At 36.3% G+C, this 24233-nt stretch overlaps 1 protein-coding gene across 2 annotated transcripts in view; it reads left to right on the forward strand.

Annotated features, from left to right (window-relative positions):
- Positions 1-24233, forward strand: part of LOC105490495 (leucine rich repeats and calponin homology domain containing 2) — a 129607-nt gene that overhangs the window by 87723 nt on the left and 17651 nt on the right. For both annotated transcript variants that reach the window (XM_011756221.3, XM_011756222.3), the window contains exons 13-14: positions 4707-4755; positions 4834-4950. In XM_011756221.3, the coding sequence (XP_011754523.2) occupies positions 4707-4755; positions 4834-4950 (166 nt within the window). The remainder of the gene's footprint in view (positions 1-4706; positions 4756-4833; positions 4951-24233) is intronic.

Below are 24233 nucleotides of genomic sequence, written 5' to 3' on the forward strand. Positions count from 1 at the left end.
CCCACAAGTAACACATGGATAGCTTTACTTCCATACTTGTTAACATTATACATTATCAATCTATTTAATCTTTGCCAATCTAAAAAGAACAAATTATATCAGAATGTTTTATTTTTCATTTCAGTGATTAAATTAGTGATGTTGAGTATTATTTCAAGTATTTATTGCCTATCTATATTGCTGCTTTTGTAATTTGTTTGTTTGCGTCTCTTGTAGTCAGAAGTACTCTCTGTTGTTGAAATAATATTGAGTTTTTCCAGAATATGGTCTATCATGGTAAAAGTTCTGTAGGAACTTGGAAAAAAATGTATTCTGTGGTTATTGGTTAGAGTCTTGTATAATTTCAACTATGTTAAGTTGGTTGATAGTATTGTTTAAATCTTCCATACCTTACCTATTTTCTGTTTTCTTGGTCTATCAGTTAGTAAGAGAAGGTTATTGAAATCTCCAACACTAATTGCAGATTTATCTTTCTCCTTGTAGTTCTATAATTTTTCCTTTATACATTCTGAAGCTCTATTATTAGATATGTAAATGTTTAGGATTGTATTGTCCTCTTGGTGAATTTTTACTGCCATTCTGAAATGACTTTTCTTTATATTCTTGATAATATTTTCTGCTCTGAAGTCTACTTTTCTGATATTAATATTGTCAGTACAGCTCTCTTTTGTTTAGTATTAGCATGATGCATGTTTCTGCATCCTTTTATTTTTAACTGATTTGTGTCTTTGTAGAGAAAGTACATTTCTTGTAGTTAGCATATGGTAGTATCTTCCTGCTTTTTATTGAATCTGACAATCTACTTTTTAATTGCAGTGTTAAAAATCATTTATATTTTTGTAATTAATGATATTTTGAGGTTTGCTGTATATTTCCCTTCTGTTCTATCCTTTTTATTCATTTTTCCTCCTTCTCTGTTGTCTTTTGAATTATATTTTAAAATTTTTGTTTATTTCCTTTGTGGGCTTATTTGCTGTAACTTTTTGTTATGTTAGTGGTTGTTTTAGGGGTTAGAGTATGATATTTAGCTTATCACAGTCTGTCTTCAACAGCTATTATACCATTTCATGTATCATGTGAGAACCTTACAATAGTGTATTTATATTTCTTCCTTTTTAGCCTTGGTGTGTTGTCATACATTTTACTTTTTATATATCTGTTATGTATACTATAACACATTGTTATTTATGCTTTAAACAATTATTTCTTAAGGACATTTAGATAATCAGAATAATGTCTTTTATGTGTTCAATCCCTTAGTTACTATCTCCAGTGCCCTTTATTTTTTGTGTAGAATCGTATTTACGTGTGCATCATTTTCTTTCTGCCTAAAAGAGAGATTTTAACATAATTTTGCTATTGGTCTGCTGATTGAATGCTTTTAGCTTTTGTGTGTCTGAAAAAGTATTTTTTTAATTTTTTAATTTTTTTTTCTTTTTTAAAGAAACAGAATCTTGCTCTGTCACCCAGGCTGGAGTGCAGTGGTGCCATCACAGCTCACTGCAGCTTCGACTTCCTGCGCTCAAGTGATCCTCCCACCTCTCAGCCTCCCAAGTAGCTGGGATCACAGGCATGTGTCATCCCACCCAGCCAACTTAAAAAAAATTATTTTTTGTAGAGACAGGGTCTCACTATGTTGCCCAGGCTGGTTTTGAACTCTTGGTCTCAAGAAATCCTCCTTCCTTGGCCTCCCAATGTGTTGGGATTACAGGCATGAGCTACCATGCCTAGCTTACCTTCATTTTTGAAAGATATTTTGTCTCATACACAATTCTAGTTTGACATTTTAGTTTTCTTTGAGTACCTTGAAGAGGTTTCTCCACCATCCTCTGGATTGTATTGTTTTCTATGAGAATCTTCTTATCTTTGTTTTACTTTGCCTAATGTGTCCGTTTTTTCCTCTGGGTGTCTGTAACATTTTTTATCACTCATTTTAAGTAATTTGATGGTGATGTATCTTGGTGTAGTTTTCTTCATGTTACTTTTGTTTGGAGTTCATTGAGCTTCTTGAATTTGTGGGTTTATTTTCATGAAATTTGAAATTTTGGGGCCCTTATTTCTTCAAATATGTTTTCTATCATTCGACCTCTTCTATTATGGAACACCAATTAGGCCACTTGACGTTTGCCACGGAACATTAATGTTCTATTCATTCTTTAATATTTTTCTGTCTGTGTTGGGTTTTGGCAAGTCCTTCTGCTTTGTCTTTGTGTTTGCTAGTCATTTCTTGTGAAATGTCTAATCTGCAGTTAATTCCATCCAGTTTGTTTTAATTTTAGATGTTGCACTTTTTATTTCTAGAAGTTTGCTTATGTCTGTACTTACCACGTTCAGTCTTTTCCTTTAGCTTCCTGAACATTGCTTGGTTGAATTTTTGATTGAATGACAGACATTGTATACTTTACATTCTTGAATGTGGATTTTGTAGTATTATTATACATATTTTTGACTTCTGTTCTGGGATGTGGTTAAATTACTTGGAAATAATTTGATATTTTGGAACTGGGTTTTATAATTTATTTATGTGGGACCAGTGCAGCATTTAGTCTAGGAATAAATTTGTCCCCTTAATGAGGCAACACCTTTCTCTACTGGATGTCCTGTGAATTATGAGGTTTTCCAATCTAGCTGGTTGGAACTGGTACCACTCCTGATCCCCTTGAGAATCTGGGAATTATTCCCTCTAATCTTTGGGGGTAATTTCATCCTTTTGCCTAGGGTAATTTCCTCACATACATGTTCAATGATCAGTACACTCAGATGAAAATTTGAAGGATTGTAGATCTCTTTCCTTTCTCTGTGCATTGCCCTTTTCGTTGTTACTGTGTGCTATGAACTCACTCTGCCCTTTTCTCCCTGGCTCCAGCTCTGTCTCCTGAATTCTGGGCCTGCTAGACTCTGCCTTAGTTTTTTTCTCCTGGGATGTGGGCTGGAAACTCTTTCCATGCACCAACTTGGCTCAGTTACGGGATTCGCCTTCTTACTCATCTCTAAAGGATAATGTCATTTTTTTGCCTAATATTCAATGTCATGGAAGGCATAGTTTTAAATATTTTGGCCATTCTTTTAGTTTTTTTCAGTAAGAATATATATCTGGTCACTGTTAGTCTATCTTGGCCATGAGCAAAGTCGAGTTTTTACATTTTATGTGTTCAAATTTGTTAGTATTTAATTTTGATTGTTTCTCCCATAGGCTCTCTCTATTCCAATATTTAAAAAATTACTGCCTGTATTTTTTTGTGATACTTTGTGATTTCTTCTTTATATTTAAATCTTTTAATTTTTCATTTTGATATTTGGTATGAGGTAAGGAATCTAGTTTTCTTCCTCCCTCCCCCGCCTTTTTCTCACCATGTCTCCTCCCCCTTTTTTATTCTTTCTTTCTGTGTATATTTTACAAGTGATCAATCAGTTGTCTCTCTACTACTTGTTATATAAGCCATTACTTTCACAATGATCTTAAATGTCTTTTTTTTCAGAAGTTATTATATGTGTGGTCCTATACTCCTCTTCCATTGAAAAATCTGTAGATTCTGGAGCTAGTAGAAAGGGAGGGTTGAGAAGTCCCCTTTATTATATAACTTTTCTCTTCTTGATCATCCATTCTTCCAAATTAACTTTGGAACTTCTTTGTCAAATTTTTAAAGCAAATGAAAAAATATTTCTCGAGTTAAAAAAAATTATTATTACAGTTCATTTCAGTTATTAATTAAGTTGAAAGATAAGTTATACCTGTAATACTTATCTATCCAAGAACCTTTTGGTTATTCAAGTCTCTTACTAGACATTTGTAGTTTTTTCATATAGGTACTTGTACAAGTATAGTTAAATTTCTTCCTAGGTATTTTATGCTTTTCTTTCCTTTTATGAATAGTGTTTTTTCTAATATATCTTTTAACTCATTATAGTTGATATGTAGGAAAACTATTAACTTTTGTATGTTTTTCTTTAACTGGTAACCTTACCTCTTGTAATAATAGATTTTTTGTCTTTTTCTCTTGGATAATCATGTGTTCTATAAATTTTAAAAAATTGGATTCTTTATATCCAATTTTTGTGGGTTTTTTTTTTTCATTATTGCACTATACAGAAGTTCCAGAATAGTGTTAAGGTATAGCAGCTTCAGTGGACATTTTGTTTACATATTTTTTCCAAAGGAACTCTTTGTTCAAAATTGCCATCTAATAACAGCATGCATAGTCTACCTTATCTCAACAACAAAAAATTAGATGAAAATAATTTCCTTCGTAGCCTCTGTTTTGTTAGAATGAACAGGTTGAGTCCATAATCAGTAATTCAGTAGGTAAAAACAACTACTCGCTTGAGCTCTTTTTTAGACCAAAGAAATTATTAGTATTTTTTTTTAGTTTTTGTTAGTTATTTTGATATAATAAATATCTTGTCTGTCCTTTGACAGTATATCTTTAGATATTTCACTTATTTTAGCTTCTGAGAATTCCTTAGAGTAGACCTATGCATAGGGCCTACATAGAATAAACCCATTTTGATGTTTCCTGTAGAGCAACAGGTATTAGAAACTTAAATAAGTTTCTGTCAACTTTAAGTTTTATGTTGTTAGGCCAAAGTGTAGACATGGGTAAATTCTTTACAATTTTTTTTAGAAGATAACATAATAAGGTTCATAATATATATTTAACGATTTATTCTAAATATTTTAACATATTAAGGCATCTTTAATTTTTTAGTGTCTCAGCAGATGAAGTTAATTCACCATTATCACCCCTCACATGGCAGGTAAGAAGAAATTAAGTTACTATTATATCTATAATTTTGTTCTTTTTTATTTAGTTAAAAGAAATTGTCTCATTACAGCCCTTAGAAAATCAGAAGGATCAAATAGATGAACAACCGTGGCCAGAATCTCACCCTATAATCTGGCAGAGTGAAGAAAGGAGGAGGAGCAAACAGATTAGAAAAGAATATTTTAAGGTACTCTATATTAAGTTTTGAAATTTACTTTGTAATTATTAGTTTTTATTTTGTCAGTTTTGTTTTGAGTTAATAAGGTAGACTGTAACTCTATAGTTTAATGTAGTAAATGTGTTATTTTGATTTCTCACATATATGGGGTAATACGATCTAATTATATTCATAAGATTTCAGTAATTGAGAATAATTGAGTAGATAAATATAAATTATGATTTACCAAATACTTTACAAGATAGACGAATGTTTGCTACACTGCTAGTTGTAGCAATATGTAGTATGTTTTTAAAAAATTGTCCAGGAAAAGTCTTTCATTGGATTTGTTTCAATAAATATTTGACACATATTTACAATTAGCATTTAACTGTTCCTATGTAAATAAGTGCTGTTTATGTAGTTCTAAAAATGCTTGAGGGCAGGTTTTTCCATTTTTTTCTTCTTGTTACCTTAGTAGATTGCTGGAGGGTCTTTTATCTTAGCTAAAAGAAAAGCTCAGATCATCCAAATTATCCCAAATTTCTAGTTAGCAGGGTTTTAGTGAAATTTTACTGTGTATACCTTTGTAAATATTGTATTATTGTCTATTTGTGGTTGGGGTCTGCTGTATTTGTAGAAGCCAATCATTAGAATTCGGAATAATTTTCAATACTAGCCAGAACTCATTTCTGGAATTTGACTCAAATGAATAGTACAAACAAGCTTCTGCTCCATGGATAGCAAATTTTGTTGTTTTTGTACATGTTTTATATTTCTCAAAGCCTAATTATTATTAGATGATAATAGTAATTTTATCTAAAAACATAGTACTAGTCTACATTGTAGGTAAGTTCAAGTTTATATCACTAATAAATCGGATTATATTCTCTGTTTTTCTCTGGTAGAAATAGATCTACATGCACATTTGTTTGTTTCTATATATGGGTGTGTAACATACATTTGGAAATAGTATCATATGACTAAAACAAAACTGTTATATGTCTTAGTGGATCTGTGATCAATTTAAGCCTTCAACAAATAAATACTGAGTCCTTTTATGAGTCTTACATTTCCTGGTCAATGTGAGAGATAACTTAGAAACAAAAGACATGAGGAAAAAGGGAAGGACATTCTAAGTAGAACCCTGGTCAATAATAGTGAAAGTTTATTTATCCCAACCCTTTATACATCTGTAATTGTGTTTATATTCCATCATTAAAGTTTCCCTTTTTAGTTCATTGGACCTTGAACAAAGGCACTGAATAAAATTTGCTTGTAGATAAAACTTAGTGAGTGACTGATGATATGGGGGAAATTTTAGTAGTATTTCAAAATAATAAAAGAAATTTGATATTTATTTGATCTCCTTTATTGTAGTATACCAGTACAAATTCTTAGTATACTACCAATATCGTAGTATAACAAAACCAGTTCTCCTTTATCATAATAACAATACCAATTCTGAGTATTTGTCAAAAAACTTACATAGCACTAAGTGCCAGGCACTGTCCTAAGACTTCACAAAGATCAACTCGTTTAATCTTCATAACAACCCTATGAGTTAAGTACAGTTATGATTATTTCTGTTTTACAGATGATGAAATTAAGGCACAGAGATGCAAAGTAGTATTCTTCAGGTCACTTAGTAATAAGTGGCAGAGTTGAGATTTGAACCCAAAGCCTATGCTAGGCTGCCTTTTTATCTACTGTGTATAGCCCAATATCAAATGAGCAAACACTTTCAAACAAACCTTACTGGTTTTTAATTTTTTTGTTTTTCTTTTAGAGACAGAGTCTCTCTCTGTTGCCCAGACTGCAGTACAATGGCATGATCATAGCATACAACAGCCTCAAATGCCTGGGCTCAGGCCATCCTCTGGGCTCACGTGATCCTCTTGCTTCAGCCTCCCCAATAGCTAGAACTACAGGCATGTCCCCCAGTGCCCTGCAAACTTTAAAATTTCTTGTAGAGATGAGGTCTTATTATGTTGCCCAGGCTGGTCTCAAATTCCTGGCTTCAAGAGATCCTCCCACCTAGGCCCACCAGAGTGCTGAGATTACTGCCATTTTTGGCCTACTTTTAGTGATTAAAAAAAGATTTTACAGTAACTTAAGTGGACTTCTCAAGATGTCTTAATAGAGGCCACAGTGAGCATTTTAAAAACAATTCTTTGGTTTAATAGTATCATTCATTGGTATTTTATTTTTTATAAAATAAACATCTTCTATAATATTAGTTATCTTATAAAGTTATTAAACGAGATCAAATGATATAATATTTGAAGTGCACATTACATAATCATCATTCAACAAATGTTAATTTTTTCCTTAATGAGGTAGGTGGAAAAGATAAGCTTCAGTCACTGGGAAATGTTTTAAGGAGATGTGTAATTCTCCTAAACTGTCAGAAGATGTCAGTATTAGGACATAGTAAAATGAGTATGTCACTAGTTTTTTCCTAAGATGTCAAGAAAATATAAATTGACATACAGTTTCCTAAATTAAATCAACACTGTTATTCAGAATTGTCAGTATTTTCATGACTAAAACATCAGCAGCTTCTATGAGGTGACTTTCTTCCAAAAATGAAATTTCTCGTAATCACCTATCTCCCGATAATTGAAAGGGCTATTGGTAGGTTGTATTATTAAAAGCTAATCAGGATTTATAGTTCATTAAACAGTAAAATACACTACACTCGAGGTTTATATCAGGTTATCACTGAGCTTGTTCAAGGGTGGCTCTTTTAGGTTTGCTGTGTTATGAAATGTACAGAACTTTTGTGCAACTTTATCTTAATGCATATAAATGACTGGGGCACAGGGTTTCTTTGTTTCTGTCCCATGGTAAATTATTTGTCATGGTTATTCAGTGTATTTATTGAAAGTATATGTGTGTGTGTGTGTGCGTGTGTGTATGTAAGAAATCCAACTCCCCTTTCTTCTTAGTTTTGAAGGCTAATTTTGGATAGTATTTTTTTCAGGTAAGTCCCTGAAACTAGGTAAAACTGTTTCAACATATTGGCTAGATTATGTGAGCAAGAAGATGAATTGGGTCAGGTTAAGTTAGTAAGTAAATCATGGTAGGAAAGTTACATTGACTCTTTTAGATTCCCAGGCCACTGTTGTGTAGATTATTTTTCTAGTATATAAAATTTCGTGTTCTTATAGCCAAAATAAAATCACTGTATTTCAGTGAAATTCATTATGCCAGGAAGTATTTTATTAAACAACTTTTTAAATTTTAAATTTTTGTGGGTTCATATTAGGTATATATATTTGTGGGATACATGAGATATTTTGAAAGGCATACAATGTGTAATAATCACATCATGGAGAATGGGGTGTCTATTCCTTCAAATATTTATCATTTGTGTTATGATCAAATTATACTCTTTTAGTTATTTTGAGATGTACGATTAAATTATTATTGACTATTGTCACTCCATTGCGCTATCAAATACTAGGTCTTATTTATTCTATGTTTTGTGCCCATTATCCATCTTCAGCTACCCTCTACTCCCCCACTACCCTTCCCTAGCCTGTGGTAACCATCCTTCTGCTCTCTATCTTTATGAGTTCAATTGTTTTGATTTTTACATCCTACGAATAAGTGAGAACATGTGGTGTTTGTCTTTCTGTGCCTGGCTTATTTCACTTACCATAATGACCTACATTTCAATCCATGTTGCAAATGACAGACTCTTAGTACTCCTTTGTGTATGTGTACCACATTTTCTTTATCCGTTCTTCTATTGATGGACACTTAAGTTGCTTCCAAATCTTGGCTATTGTAAATAGTTTTGCAATAAATATGGAAGTGCAGATATCTCTTTGATATACTGATTTCCTTTCTTTGGGGTATATACCCAGCAGTAGGATTGCTGGATTGTTTGGTAGTTGTATTTTTAGTTTTCTGAGGAGCCTCCAAACTGTTCTCCATATTGATCGTACTAGTTTACGTTCCCACCAACAGTGTACGAGGGTTCCCTTTTCTCCGCATTCTCACCAGCATGTTATTGCCTGTCTTTTGGATATAAGTCACTTTAACTAGGGTAAGATGATATATCATTGTAGTTTTGATTTGCATTTCTCTCATGATCAGTGATGTTGAGCACCTTTTCGTATGCCAGTTTGCCATCTGTATGTCTTCTTTTCAGAAATGTCTATTCACATCTTTTGCCCATGTTTTAATCTAATTATTAGATATTTTCCTAAAGAGTCACTTGACCTCCTTAAATTCTGGTTATTAATTCCTTGTCATATGGGTAGTTTGCAGATATTCCCTCCTATTCTGTGGGTTGTCTCTTCACTTTCTTGTTTCCTTTGCCGTGCAGAAGCTTTTTAACTTGATATGATCCCATTTCTCCATGTTTGCTTTGGTTGCCTGCGCTTATGGGGTAGCTCAGGAAATTTTTGCCCAGACCTGTATCCTGGAGATTTTCCCCAATGTTTTCTTACAGTAGTTTTATAGATTGAAGTCTTAAATTTAAGTCCTTAATCCATTTTGATTTGATTTTTGTATACAGCAAGAGATAAGGGCCTAGTTTCATTCTTCAACATATGGATATTCAGTTTTCCCAGCATCATTTACTGAAGAGACTGTCTTTTCCCCCATGTATGTTCTTGGCACCTTTGTCGAAAATGAGTTCACTGTAGGTGTGTGGAGTTGTTTCTTGGTTCACTGTTCTGTTCCATTGGTCTGTGTATCTGTTTTTATGCCAGTGCCATGATGTTTTGGTTACCATAGGTCTGTAGTATAATTCGAAGTCATGTAATGTGATTCCTCTAGTTTTATCTCTTATTCCCAGAATAGCTTTGGCCATTCTTGGTCTTTTGTGGTGTCTTCTAAATTTTAGACTTGATTTTTCTATTTCTGTGATGAATGTCATTGGTATTTTGATAGGGATTGCATTGAATCTATAGATTGCTCCGAGTAGTATGGACATTTTAACAATATTGTTTCTTCCAATCCATGAATGTGGAATATCTTTCCATATTTGCGTGTCCTCTTCAATTTCTTCCAGCAGTGTTTTATAGTTTTCGTTGTAGAGATCTTTTACTTCTTTGGTTAATTCCTAGGTATTTAATTTTGTTTGTGAGTATTGTAAATGGGATTATTTTTTAAATTTCTTTTTTAGATTGTTCATTGTTGGCATATAGAAATGCTACTGACTTTTGTATGTTGATTTTGTATCCTACAACTTTACAGAATTTATCAGTTCTATTTTTTTTTTTTTTTTTTTTTGGTGGAGTTTAGGTTTTTCCAAATACAAGATTATATCATCTACAGACAAGGATAATTTAACTTATTCTTTTCCAATTTGGATGCCCTTTATTTCTTTCTCTTGTCTGATTGCTCTAGGTGGGACTTCCAGTATTGTGTTGAATAACAGTGGTGACAATGCACATCCCTGTCATCTTTTAGATCTTAGGGGAAAGGCTATGAGTTTTGGCTTTTATTATGTTGAGATATATTTCCTCTATACCCCAATTTTTTGAGAGTGTATTAGTCTATTTTTATGCTGCTGATAAAGACATACCCAAGACTGGTCAATTTACAAAAGAAAGAGGTTTATTGGACTGACAGTTCCACATGGCTGAGGAGGCCTCACAATCATGGTGGAAAGTGAAAGGCACGTCTTACGTGGTGGCAGACAAAAGAAGAGAGCTTGTGCAGGGAAACTCCCCTTTTTAAAGTCATCAGGTCTCGAGAGACTTATTCACTATCATGAGAACAACACTGGAAAAACCCACCCCCATGATTCAATTACCTCCCACTGGTATCTCCCATGACACTTGTGAATTGGGTGAGTTACGATTCAAGATGATATTTGGGTGGGGACACAAGCAAACCATATCAAAGGGGTTTTATCATGAAGGAATGTTGGATTTTAGCAGATTCTTGTCCAGCATCGATTGGAATGGTCATATGATTTTTGTCCTTTATTCTGTTGATATGATGTATCACAACAATTGATTTGCGTATGTTGAACCGTGCTTGCATCCCTGGAATAAATCCTACTTGGTCATGATGAATGACCTTTTTAATATATTGTTGAATTTGGTTTGCTAGTATTTTGTTGAAGATTTTTGCATCCATATTTTTCAGAGATTTTGGCCTGTAGTTTTCTATTTTGCATGTATCTTTGTCTGGTATTAGGCTAATAGTGGCCTTGTAGAATCAGTTTGCCAGTATTCCCTCCTCTTCAATTTTTTGAATACTTTGAGTAGGATTGGTATTAGGTTTTAAGTTTTTGGTGGAATTCAGCAGTGAAGCCATCAGGTCCCAGGCGTTTCTTTACTGGGAGACTATTTATTACAGATTTAATCTCATTGCTTGTTATTGACCTGTTCACATTTTGGATTTCTTCATGATCTAATTTTGGTAGATTTTACGTGTCTAAGAATTTGTCCATCTCCTCTAGATTTTCCTCTAGATTTTCCAGTTTATTGGCACATAGCTGTTCATAGTAGCCAGTAGTGACCCTTCGAATTTCTGTGGTATCAGTTGTAATGTCTCCTTTTTCACCTCTGATTTTATTTGGGTCTTCTCCTCTTTTTTTCTTAATCTGACTAAAGGTTTGTCAATTTTGTTTATGTTCTCAATAAACCATATTTTTGTTTCATTGATCTTTCGTATTTTGTTTTCTTCATTTCAAATTTATTTATTTCTGCTCTGATCTTTATTATTTCTTTTGTTTTTGTTTGCTTGTTTGTTTATACCAGAGTCTCACTCTTTCTCCCAGGCTGAGGTGCAGTGGTGTCATGGCTCACTGCAGCCTTGACCTCCCAGGGTCAAGTCATTCTTTCACCTTTTAGCCTCCCAAGTAGCTGGGACTACAGGCACCACCACACCCAGCTAATTTTTGTACTTTTTGTAGAGATGGGGTTTTGCCATGTTACCCAGGCTGGTCTTGAGCTCCTTGGCTCAAGCAGTCTGCCCACCTCACTCTCCCAAAGTGTTGGGATTACACATGTGAGCCGTGACACCTGGGCTGTTTCTTTTCTTCTACTAATTTTGGGTTTGGTCTGCTCTTCCTTTTCTGGTTCTTTAAGATGAATAATTGTTATTTGTTTGAGATTTTTCTTCTTTTTTGATGTAGCACTTATAGCTGGAAGTTTTCCTCTTAATATTGGTTTTGCTGTATCCCATTGGTTTTGCTCTGTTGTATTTGTATTATCATTTGTTTCAATAAATTTTTCAATTTCCTTCTTAATTTCTTCATTGACCCACTGGTCATTCAGGAGCATATTGTTTAATTTCCATTTGTTTGTATAGTTTTCAAAATTCTTCTTGTTATTGATTTCTAGTTTTATTTCATTGTGGTCAGAGAAGTTGCTTGATGTTATCTCAGCAACTTCTTTGTTGTTTGAATGTTTTAAGACTTATTTTGTGACAACGTATGGTCTATCCTTGAGAATGACCCATGTGCTGAGGAGAAGAACATATATTCTGTAGCCACTGGATGAAGTGTTCAGTAAATATCTGTTAGGTCCATTTGGTCTATAGTGCAGATTAAGTCCAATTGTTCTTTGATGATTTTCTGTCTGGGACATCTGTCCAATGCTGAAAGTGGGGTGTTGAAGTCTCCAGCTATTATTGTATTGAGATCTATGTCTCTCTTGAGCTACAATAATATTTGCTTTATATATCTGAGTGCTCCAGTATTGGGTGCATATATATTTACAATCACTATATCCTCTGACTAAGTTTACCCCTTTTTCATTAGATAATGACCTTCTTTGTCTCTTGTTAATTTTATTCTTGAAATCTATTTTGTCTTTTATAAGTATAGCTACACCTGCTCTTTTTTGGTTTCCATTGGCATGGAATATCTTTCTCCATTCTCTTTTTTCTTTTTTCTTTCCTTTTTTTTTTTTTTTTTTTTAGGTGGAGTCTTCTTCTGTCACCCAGGCTGGAGTGCAATGGCATGATCTCGGCTCACTGCAGCCTCTGCTGTTGGGGAAACCCCACCCCCGATATTCTACATGTGTTCTTTTCTATTTTCCTAAGTGGCAGCTGGTCTGAGAAATAAAGGGAAAGAGTACAAAAGAGATAAATTTTAAAGCTGGGTGTCTGGGGGAGACATCACATGTTGGCAGGTTCCGTGATGTTCCCTGAGCCGTAAAACCAGCAAGTTTTTATTAGCAATTTTCAAAGGGGAGGGAGTGCATGAATACGGTATGCGTCACAGAGATCACATGCTTTAAGGGCAACAAAAGATCACAAGGCAGGTCAGGGCGAGATCACAAGGTCAGGGCAAAACTACAATCACTAACGAACTTCCGTGTCCAGCTGTGCACACATTGTTGTTGATAAACAAGGTTCAAGAGCAGAGAACCGGTCTGACTGTAATTTGCCAGGCTGGAATTTCCTAATCCTAGCAAGCCTGGGGGCACTGCAGGAGATTAGGGCATGTTTCATCCCTATTTACATCTGCATAAACGCAGACACTCCCAGGGCGGCCATTTTAGAGGCCTCACCCTGGGAATGCATTCTTTTCCCAGGGCTATTAGTTATTAATATTCCTTACTGGGGAAAGAATTCAGCGATATTTATCTTACCCATTTTCGGTAATAAGAGAAATATGGCTCTGTTCCACCCGGCCCACAGACAGTCAGACTTTAAAATTATCTCCCTTGTTCCCTGAAAATCACTGTTATCCTGTTCTTAAGATGCCCAGATTTCATGTTGTTCAAATACACATGCTCTACAAACAATTTGTGCAGTTAACACATTTATCACAGGGTCCTGAGGTGACGTACATCCTCCTCAGTTTACGAAGATGACAGGATTAAGACATTAAAGTAAAGACAGGCATAGGAAATCACAAGGGTATTGATTGGGGAAATGATAAGTGTCCATGAAATCTTCACAATTTATGTTCAGAGATTGCAGTAAAGACAGGCGTAAGAAATTATAAAAGTATTGGGGAACTAATAAATGTCCATGAAATCTTCACAATTTATGTTCTTCTGCCATGGCTTCAGCTGGTCCCTCCATTCAGGGTCCCTGACTTTCCATAACACTCTGCCTCTTGGGTTCAAGCAATTTTCCTGCCTCAGCCTCCTGAGTAGCACATGCCCAGCTAGTTTTTTTATTTTTTGTATTTTTAGTAGAGATGGAGTTTCACTATGTTGGCCAGGCTGGTCTTGAAACTCCTGACTTCAAGTGATCCACCCCCTCGGCCTCACTCCAACATCACTAAGCTAAAGGGAAAGGTCAAGCTGGGAACTGCTTAGGGGAAACCTACCTCCAGTTCTATTCAAAGTCACCACTGTGCTCACTGAGATAAATGCCTATCTGATTGCCTCCTATGGAGAGGCTAATCAGAAACTTAAGAGAATGCAGCCATTTGTATCTTATCTACCTATGACCTGGAAGCCCCCTCCCCGCTTCCAGTTTTCCCGCCTTTCCGGACTGAAATAATGTTTGTCTTACATATGTTGATTGATGTCTTGTGTCTCCCCAAAATGTCTAAAACCAAGCTGTGCTCTGACCACCTTGGCCACATGTCCTCAGGACTGCCTGAGGCTGTGTCGCAGGCACCATCCTCAACCTTGGCAAAATAAGCTTTCTAAATTAACTGAGACCTCAAGTGATCCACCCCCCTCGACCTCCCAAAGCGCTGGAATTACATGCATGAGCTACCACACCTGGCCTCAAGTGTGTTTCTTGTAGGTAGCAGGTCATTGTGTCTTATTTTTTCATCTAGTCAGCCATTCTATATCTTTTTATTTTAATAGTTTAGTTCACTGACATTTAACGTTATTATTGATGTTTTATTCTACTGCAGCTAAGATGGCACTCAAACCACAATACAAAGTCCTTCCCACTCTTCTTTCCCCTTTCCACAGATAGAGGAACCACCTTCTGTGGCCACCACCACCACTGGCCCATGGGGGTTTCTGCTAGGCCACTGCTCATGTTCTGTTAAAGCCAAAGGGCTCTTCAATCAGCTTGTGGTGAATGCTGCCAGTCCTGGGACTCACCCTGAATTCTGGCTTAGGGCAGGTCCAGAAATGCTGCCCAAGAGTGGAGGCCTAGATTCCTGAACTCCAAGAGACTGCTTGTTGCTTACCTCACTGTGAATGAGTGGGTTCCTAAGGTGCCAAGTTTCCCTTTATTTTTCCCTCTGCTTTTTTCAAACAGAAGTCTCTCCATGTAGCCACTACAGCTAGTTTTGTGCTAAGTCTTACTTGAAGCCAGCACATCTCAGAGTCTCTCCCAAGGCCCACAGCATACTACCTGGGCATTGCTGCTGGTTATTCAGGGCCCAAGGGCTCTTTCGTCAGCTGGTGATGACTCCTGGCAGGACTGGGTCCTTCCCTTCAAGGCAGTGGGTTCCCTTTTGGCCCAGAGTGTGTCTAGAAATGTCATCTAGGAGCTAGGGCCTGGAATGAGGGTCTCACAACTCTAGCCAGTGCCCCATCCTATTGTGGCTGAGCTGGTATCCAAGAGGTAAGACACAGTCCTCCTCAGTCTTCCCTGTCCTGTCCTCAGGTGAAAGGAAGGGGTCTCTTTCTCATTGATGCGAGGTGCACTGCCTGGGGTTGGGAGAAAAGTGGTGCAAGCACTCCCTTAGCTTCCCCTGCTGGTGTCTCCTTAAGTCACATGCCACCCTAGTACACTGGCTCTAAGCCTAGCACAGCACTAGGAGTTGCCTAGAAATTGCAATCCTAGGCTGCCTTTCAAGTTTACCTAGAACCCCAGAGTACTTTAGCCTGTGATTGGTGAGGTTACTGAGAAACTTAAGTTCCAGTTGCTGGCATGAGCGATTCCCATCTGACTAGGGCTGATCCAAATGCTCCCTCCATGCCTGGGTGCTGGTTGAGCGCAGCACAGCTTTGTTCCCCTCTGTGGCAGGGCAGCACTAAGTTCAATGTAAAGTCCCCCAGTCCCTGTGCTCTCCCTCCCGCAAGTGTACAGGCTTTCTCTCCCTGCACTGCTGGCTGCTGTGGGTAGCTGGCTAATTTTTGTATTTTTAGTAGAGATGGTGTTTCACCATATTGTCTAGGCTGGTCTCAAACTCCTGACCTCGTGATCTGCCTGCCCTGGCCTCCCAAAGTGTTGAGATTACAGGTGTGAGCCACTGCGCCTGGCCACAAGTGAATTTCGAAATGCATTTAATAATTGATTTCTAGACAAAACAGTTAAAAAGTATTAGAGTATCTCTAGCCAGTTAGTTTTAAATATTATTTGATTTATTTAAGTGGCATATATGTCTTCAAATGTATCTCATTACTATTGTGATAAAACATTATAACTCATAAAATACATATTGATTTCATAAATACAGTACACTATTTTTATTTAAAGGCTAACCCCCTGGAAAATATTTTGACACATTTTCTATGATCATTGTTAGTTTTATACGGGAATAAAAAAGCCACTGGGATTGTAAAATAAACTGATTTATTCTGAGTCAGAGTTTGTGTACAAGTTATTGTCTCTCTTTTGAAATTAATGTAAGCTTCTGAGGCTAGTCCGAATTCAGTGGTGTTTACAACAAATTGCTCACAATTACACATTTCCTTGTTTATTTTACACTCCCGCTGCTTCACTTGACTAGCCTAAAAAAATATGTGTGTATATATATGTATATAAAAGCTTCTGAGATGGACTGATCTTTCTATTTTTCTGGTTTTTATACTAGGCCTTTATTGTAACATTTGAATTTAGATGTAATAAAACTTTGGTAATTCAGAATTCATACCAATACTAGTTGGGGATAGCTGAGTTGAATTAGTAAAAACTTGGAATTAGAGAGTATTTTCAAATCTATATATATATTAGGTTTGGGTTTTCAAGACATTTAAATATGTGCAGTACTGCAAACTTAGCATCTTTCTAAGTTTTCTTGTATAATGAGTATTTTAAATTAGAATTGTAGTTGAGTAACAGTAATACATTTCCCATTTTCTAAATTCTTAAGTATATCATCTTGTATTTCTTTGCATTTCAATTATCCTCTTATTCTTCTATGTCTTTCCTGCCTCTTTACCTTTCACCTTATAAATGTGCTCAAACCTCTATTATAGAGAAGAAAAAGTAATATCTTTTCCCTACCCATTGCAAGAATCATAGCTGACACCCCATAACAAAAGATGGATTAACAAGAGAAAAGCATAAAAATTTAATCAAGCTTTTATGTGACACAAAAATGAAGACCCAAAGACCCAGGGAAACGAAGACTCAAAGACTCAGGGAAAACTGTATGTTCATGCTAAGTTTGATGAAAGAAATGAATAGTTGTGGAGACACATGATTGAACAAAAAAGGGTATGATCTAATGGTAACAAACTGGGCCTGTTTGTTGAGAATCTTTCCTGTGTCTCTCTATGACATTCCTTCTCCTTCAGTGTGCTGCAGGAAACCTGTCTCATGCATCTTAAAGGGAGAAGGGAGGAGGTTTGAGAGGGACCTTTCTAGATTGTATGGCTTGCTTTGTGAGATGGGGAATTCTAGTTTCTATTACCTGCCTTAGGGAGAGGAAGGGGGATTGAAGAAAGGAGGGCCTGGAGAAGGTCAGAGAGTGACCTTGAAGGTGCCATATCTTGGGGTAGTATTTTCTGAGCCCTGACACTACCATTATCCCTGACTGCCCTTTTAGCTGTTGCCTTATCTCTTTGCTCTTTTTTAGGGCTAAACTTTCTTTTTTTTTTTTTTTTTTCTTTTGAGTCGGAGCCTCGCTCTGTTGCCCAGGCTGGAGTGCAGTGGCGCGATCTCAGCTCACTGCAACCTCCGCCTGCCAGGTTCAAGCGATTCTCCTGCCTCAGCCTCCCGAGTAGCTGGGATTATGGGCGCCCTCCGCCACACCCGGCTGATTTTTGTATTTTTAGTAGAGACAAGGTTTCACTTTGTTGGCTAGGCTGGTCTTGAACTCCTGACCATGGCCAGGGCCAAACTTTCTAGTTCTCCAGTTTCTGATCATTCCTTAACCCACTGCAATCTGGCTTTCGCTTCCATTTCTCCACTGAAATAGCCCCTCACTAGATTTTAACATGCACCTACTAATGGCAAAATCCAGTGTAGCATTTGACAATGATGACCACATCTTCCTTCTTGATACTCCTGTCTTGGTTTCTATCTCATTTTTCTTCCCTGTTATCATTTTGATGTCCTTGCGTAGGTTTTCTTCTGCTTGCTCTTAGGGTCTGATCCTCATTTTATTACTCTAAAAAGCACTCTCTGGAGTGTTAATGACTCTAGATGTTTTTTATATTCTGCCGTGTCTAAATTTACATCCTATAACATTTTTTCTGTTCCCTGAATCTGTGTTTCTGATTGTTTGCATGCCCTACATATATTTCAGGTTAAGTATCTACCCCATCCCCTAATGGTATCTACCCAGTTGTCTAAGCTCTATTCCTCAGTCTTTCTTGATTCTTTTTCTTTCTCATTTCCATCACCTAGTTGGTTATCAGCCCTAATATATGCATCCTTTCTGCAATTCATGTCTGTCTCTATTGCCCTTGCCCTTTTTGGAACCCTCATACTTTCTTGCCTAGGCAGTTGTGATAACTGATTAATGGTCCTCCTTTCTCAGCTCTTGGATAATTCTCTGACTTTAAATTTCTTTATTCTAGTGTTCAGTAGCACCATAGCTTGACTGTAGTTAATAATAACTTATTATATATTTTAAAATAGCTAGAAGAAAAGATTGATAATATTCCCAGCACAAAGAAATGATAAATATCTTTGAAGTGATTACCCTAATTTGATGATTACACATTGTATGCATGTATCACAATATCACAAGTACCTGATAAATATGTACAATTATGTATCAATAAAAAATAATTACCAGACAATGTGAGAAAATGCCCTTAAATAAAACTGTAAATCTGTAAATGCTCTTTTAAATAAAACTGTAAAACTGTAAATCATCCAAAAAATTTCTTATTGGCTTCCCATTACCAATAAGATAAAGTTTGGACTTGTTAAAATCTTTGTGGACCATTCCTTGTTTCCTTCTCTATATTTCATTACCTGCCAAAATTCACTTCCTCACTAGCTTCATTGAACTGCTCTTTGTTTTCTACACAGGCTATGCTTTCTTAGTTCTTTTTGCTTTTCTTCTTCTGAGAATGCCCATTACCCCTGTTATCTCTGGCAAATTCCTATTAATTAGAAATGGGAGTATAGTTGGCCCTCTGTATCTGCAGGTTCCACATTCATGCATTCAGCCAACCAAGATTGAAAATATGTGGGAAAAAAGGCAAAAAAAAATAATAATACAAATCAAAAACAATATAGTATGACAACTGTTTAGATAGCATTTACATTGTATTCAGTATTATAAGTAATCTGGAGATGATTTAAACTATACAGGAGGATGTGAGTAGGTTATATGCAAATACTATGCCATTTTATATAAGGGAAGGGACCTGAATATCTGTGAATTTTGGCATGGGTGAGGCGGGGGCAGAGTTCCTGGAACCAATCCCTTGCTGATATCAAGAGATGATTTTATGGCACAGTGCCTGGGCTTCTAGAATCAAACCACTTGGGTTCCAGTCCTTACTTGGATACCTATTAACTATGTGACTTTGTCAAGTCATGTAACCTTAATTAAGTTTGTTTATAAAAACTTTACAAATGAGTGTAACAATACAGGCATACTTAAGAGATATTGTGGGTTTGACTCCAGACAACGCCATTAAAGCAAATATCTATTCAATAAAGCAAGTCACATGAATATATATCACTAAAGCACGTTACATGAATATTTTTGGGTTTCCCAGTGCATAAAAGTTATGTTTACATTGTTCTGTAATCAGCTAAGTGCATAATAGTATTATGTATTAAAAATGATATACCTTGATTAAAAATACTTTATTGCTAAAAATTGCTCACAATTATCTGAGCCTTCAGCGAGTCATAATCTTTTTGCTGGTGGAGGGTCTTGTGTAGATGTTAATGGTGGTTACTGAAGGTTGGGTGGCTATGGCGATTTCTAGTTTGCCACATCAATGGACTTTCCTTTCACAACAGATTTCTCTGTAGCATGTGATGCTGTTAGATAGCATTTTACTTACGGTAGAACTTCTCTCAAAATTGGAGTCAATCCTCTAAAACCCTGCCACTGGTTTATCAAATAAGGGTATGTCACATTGTAAATCATTTGTTTTCATTTCAACAGTGTTCACAGCTTCTTCAGCAGGAGTAAATTCTACCTTAAAAATTCCCACCTTTCTTGCACATCAATTAAAAGCAACTCCTTATTTGTTAAAGTTTTATCATGAGATTGCAGTAATTCACTCACATCTTTAAGCTCTACTTCTAGGCCAGGTGTGGTAGCTCATGCCTGTAATCCTAGAACTTTGGGAGGCCGAGGTAGGTGGATCCCTTGAGCTCAGGAGTTTGAGACCAGCTTGGGCCAATGACAAAACCTCGTCTCTACAAAAAATACAAAAAAATTAGCTGGTCATGGTGGCACATGCTTGTAGTCCCCTCTACTTGGTGGGGAGGGCTGAGGCAGGAGGATCGTTAGAGCCCAGGAGGTCAAGGCTGCACAGTGAGACAAGATTATGACACTGCACTCCAGCCAGGGTGACAAAATGAAACCCTGTCTCAAAAAAAAAAAAAAAAAAAAAAAAAAGCTGTACTTTTTAGTTCTCCTGCTGTTCCTACCACATCTGCAGTTATTTCCTCCACTGATGTCTTGAGCCCTTCAAAATCATGCATTGACAATCAGAATGAATTTCTTCCAAAATCTCGTTAATGTTGATATTTTGACCTCCTCCCATAAATCACAAATGTTCTTAATAGCATCTAGAATGATGAATCATTTGCAGAGGTTTTCAATTTACTTTGCCCAGGCCCATCAGAAGAATCACTATCTATGACCCCAATAGCTTTATATGTTATGTTATTACTTAAATAGTAAGACTTGAAAGTTGATATTACTCCTTGATCCATGCACTGCAGAATGGATGTTATGCATGAAAACAACATTGATCTCTTTGAACATCTTCATGAGAACTGTTGGTTGACTAGACTCATTGTATATGAGCAGTAACATTATGAAAGGAATCTTTTTTTCTGAGCTCGATAGTAGGCTTAACATGTTCAGTAAAGCATGCTGTAAACAGATGTGCTGTCATCCAGGCTTTGCTGTTCTATTTATAAAGCACAGGCAGAAAATATTTAGCATAATTATTAAGGGACCTAGGATTTTGGGGATGGTTAAATGAACATTGGCTTCAATTTAGAGTCAGCAGCTGCATTAGCCCCTAACAAGAGTCAGCCTGTTCTTTGAAGCTTTGAAGCAGGCATTAACTTCTATCTACAACAGTCCTAGATGTCATATTCTTCCAATAGAAGGCTGTTTTTTCTACATAGAAAATTTGTTGTTTAGTGTAGTCACCTTTATCAGTTGTCTTAGCTAGCTAGATCTTCTGTATAATTTGCTTCACCTTCTACATCAGCACTTGCTACTTCACCTTACACTTTTATGTTATGCAGTCAGCTTCTCTCCTTCAATCTCATGAACGAACCAACCTCTACAGCTTCCAACTTTTCTTCTGCAGCTTCCTCACCTTGACTTCATAGGATTGAAGAGAGTTAAGGCCTTGCTCTGGACTGGGCTTTGTCTTAAGGGGATGTTGTGGCTGGTTTGCTGTTCTATCCAGACCACTCAAACTTTGTCCATATTAGCAATAAGACTGTTTTGCTTTCTTATTTTTGGTATGTTCACTGGAATGAGTAGCACTTTTAATTTTCTTCAACACTTATTTGCATGCACAGCTTAGTTAATTGGAGCAAGAGGCCTAGCTTCATCCTGTCTCTGCTTTCTACCTGTCTTCCTCACTAAGCTTAATCATTTCAAGCTTTTTATTTAAAGTGAAAGACATACGATTTCTTTTCACTTGAACACTCAGAGGCCATTGTGGGATTATTAATTGGCTTAATTACAATATTGTTGTGTGTCAGAGAATAGGAGATAGGGAACAACCTGTTAGTGGAGCAGTCAGAACACACACAACATTTATCGATTAAGTTTGTTTTCTTATATGGGCGTCATTTGAGTCATCTCTCAAAAATTGCAATAGAAACGTCAAAGATCACTATCACAGATCACCATAACAGATATGATAATAATGAAAAAGTTTGAAATATTGTTAGAATTCCCAGAATTTGACAGACATGAAGCGAGTACGTGCTATTGGAAAAATGGCACCAATAGGCTTGCTTGATACAGGGTTGCCACAAACCTTTTCTGCACATTTTGAAACTTTGTATTTGCACATTTAAAAAATTGTATATCCCAATAAAATCACTGGAACAAAAAAATCGATACTGTGATTAAACTGAATTTTATAGCTTGCAGGACACCTTGGATCAGCTTGGTTTTACTATAGCTTTTACTGTCATTCCACCCTGCTGCTTCCTTCACCAACATTCAAATTCTTTCCCTTATCTGCTAGCCAGGCAGATGGGAGAGGCAAAAGCAGTCTTCATTTTCAGTAGCTCTTGATTCTTTGATGTGAGAGGAACAGCACAGTCATTTAAACTTGATCCAACCTCTTTGTATCTTGCAAAGTTCATCAGCCAAAAAAAGTAAAATATGAAGGCAATGCTTGTGCAATGTACAGTTCATTTTCATGATGTATACCTTATTATGATTTGTCTGCTTGCTTCTCTTGTTTGGTCATTTCTTTGGAAGGCAGTGAATTTTTTTCTTGCGTTTTTTGTCTTCTTCAATTGTGACTTACCAAATTTCTCAATCCCAGCCGTATCAGATTTGTTGGATGTGGTTGCCAAGGAAGTAGAGTAAGGCATTTGAGCGAGCAGAATCTGATCTGCTCAATGGCCACCAGTGGGTGTCTACAAACATTCAATTTGTAAAAAGAAAAATATTGTATCTGTGAAGTGCAGTAAAGCAAAACTCAATAAGATGAGGTGTGCCTGTACTTTCCTTCACATGATTGTTGTAACTATTAAATTATTTAATAATAAAAGTGCTTAGAATTACACTTGCCACAGAGTAAGCACTTAATAAATATTAGCATATTCACTCAAATATCACTGTTTCATTGACATATAGATTAAAGCCAAAAATAAGTGACTTCAGTGATTGTCTTACCTGATAAATAGGATTTTTTCACACATGCCAATTTCATTCAGTGGCTCTCTGGCACACTGGGTTGAAGGCATATTGAGGTTGTGTGTGAGATCACCTGGAAAGAGCATGCTGCTAGATTTGTGATAGTTGTCATAGGAGAGACGGTGGAGGAACAATACGTCTTGTATTTATTATCTCTAATACAGCTCACCCCCCAGTTTGTGGTTAAGATATCAGGTTGGTTATCTATTTTTCCAAGGGTTGTGGAAGATAATGCTGCATATGTAAAGGGGACCATTAAATAGAACCAATGGAACAGAACAGAGGCCTCAGAAATAACACCACACATCTACAACCATCTGATCTTTGACAAACCTGACAAAAACAAGAAATGGGGAAAGGAGTCTCTATTTAATAAAAGGTGCTGGGAAAACTGGCTAGCCATATGTAGAAAGCTGAAACTGGATCCCTTCCTTACATCTTATACAAAAATTAATTCAAGATGGATTAAAGACTTAAATGTTAGACCTAAAACCATAAAAACCCTAGAAGAAAGCCTAGGCAATACCATTCAGGACATAGGCATGGGCAAGGACTTCATGACTAAAACACTGAAAGCAATGCCAACAAAAGCCAAAATAGACAAATGGGATCTAATTAAAGAGCTTCTGCACAGCAAAAGAAACTATCATCAGAGTGAACAGAAAACCTACAGAATGGGAGAAAATTTTAACAATCTACCCATCTGACAAAGGGCTAATATCCAGAATCTACAAAGAACTTAAACAAATTTACAAGAAAAAAAAATCAAACAACCCCATCAAAAAGTGGGCAAAAGATAGGAACAGACACTTCTCGAAAGAAGACATTTATGCAGCCAACAGACACATGAAAAAATGCTCATCATCACTGGCCATCAGAAATGCACATCAAAACCGCAGTGAGATACCATCTCCCACCAGTTAGAATGGCAATCATTAAAAAGTCAGGAAACAACAGGTGCTGGAGAGGATGTGGAGAAATAGGAACACTTTTACACTGTTGGTGGGACCGTAAACTAGTTCAACCATTGTGGAAGACAGTGTGGCGATTTCTCAAGGATTTAGAACTGGAAATACCATTTGACCTAGCCATCCCATTACTGGTTATATACCCAAAGGATTATAAATCATGCTACTATAAAGACACATGCACACATATGTTTATTGTGGCACTATTCACAATAGCAAACACTTGG

Source organism: Macaca nemestrina, chromosome X (genome assembly GCF_043159975.1).
Source record: "Macaca nemestrina isolate mMacNem1 chromosome X, mMacNem.hap1, whole genome shotgun sequence".
Lineage (NCBI taxonomy): Eukaryota > Metazoa > Chordata > Mammalia > Primates > Cercopithecidae > Macaca > Macaca nemestrina.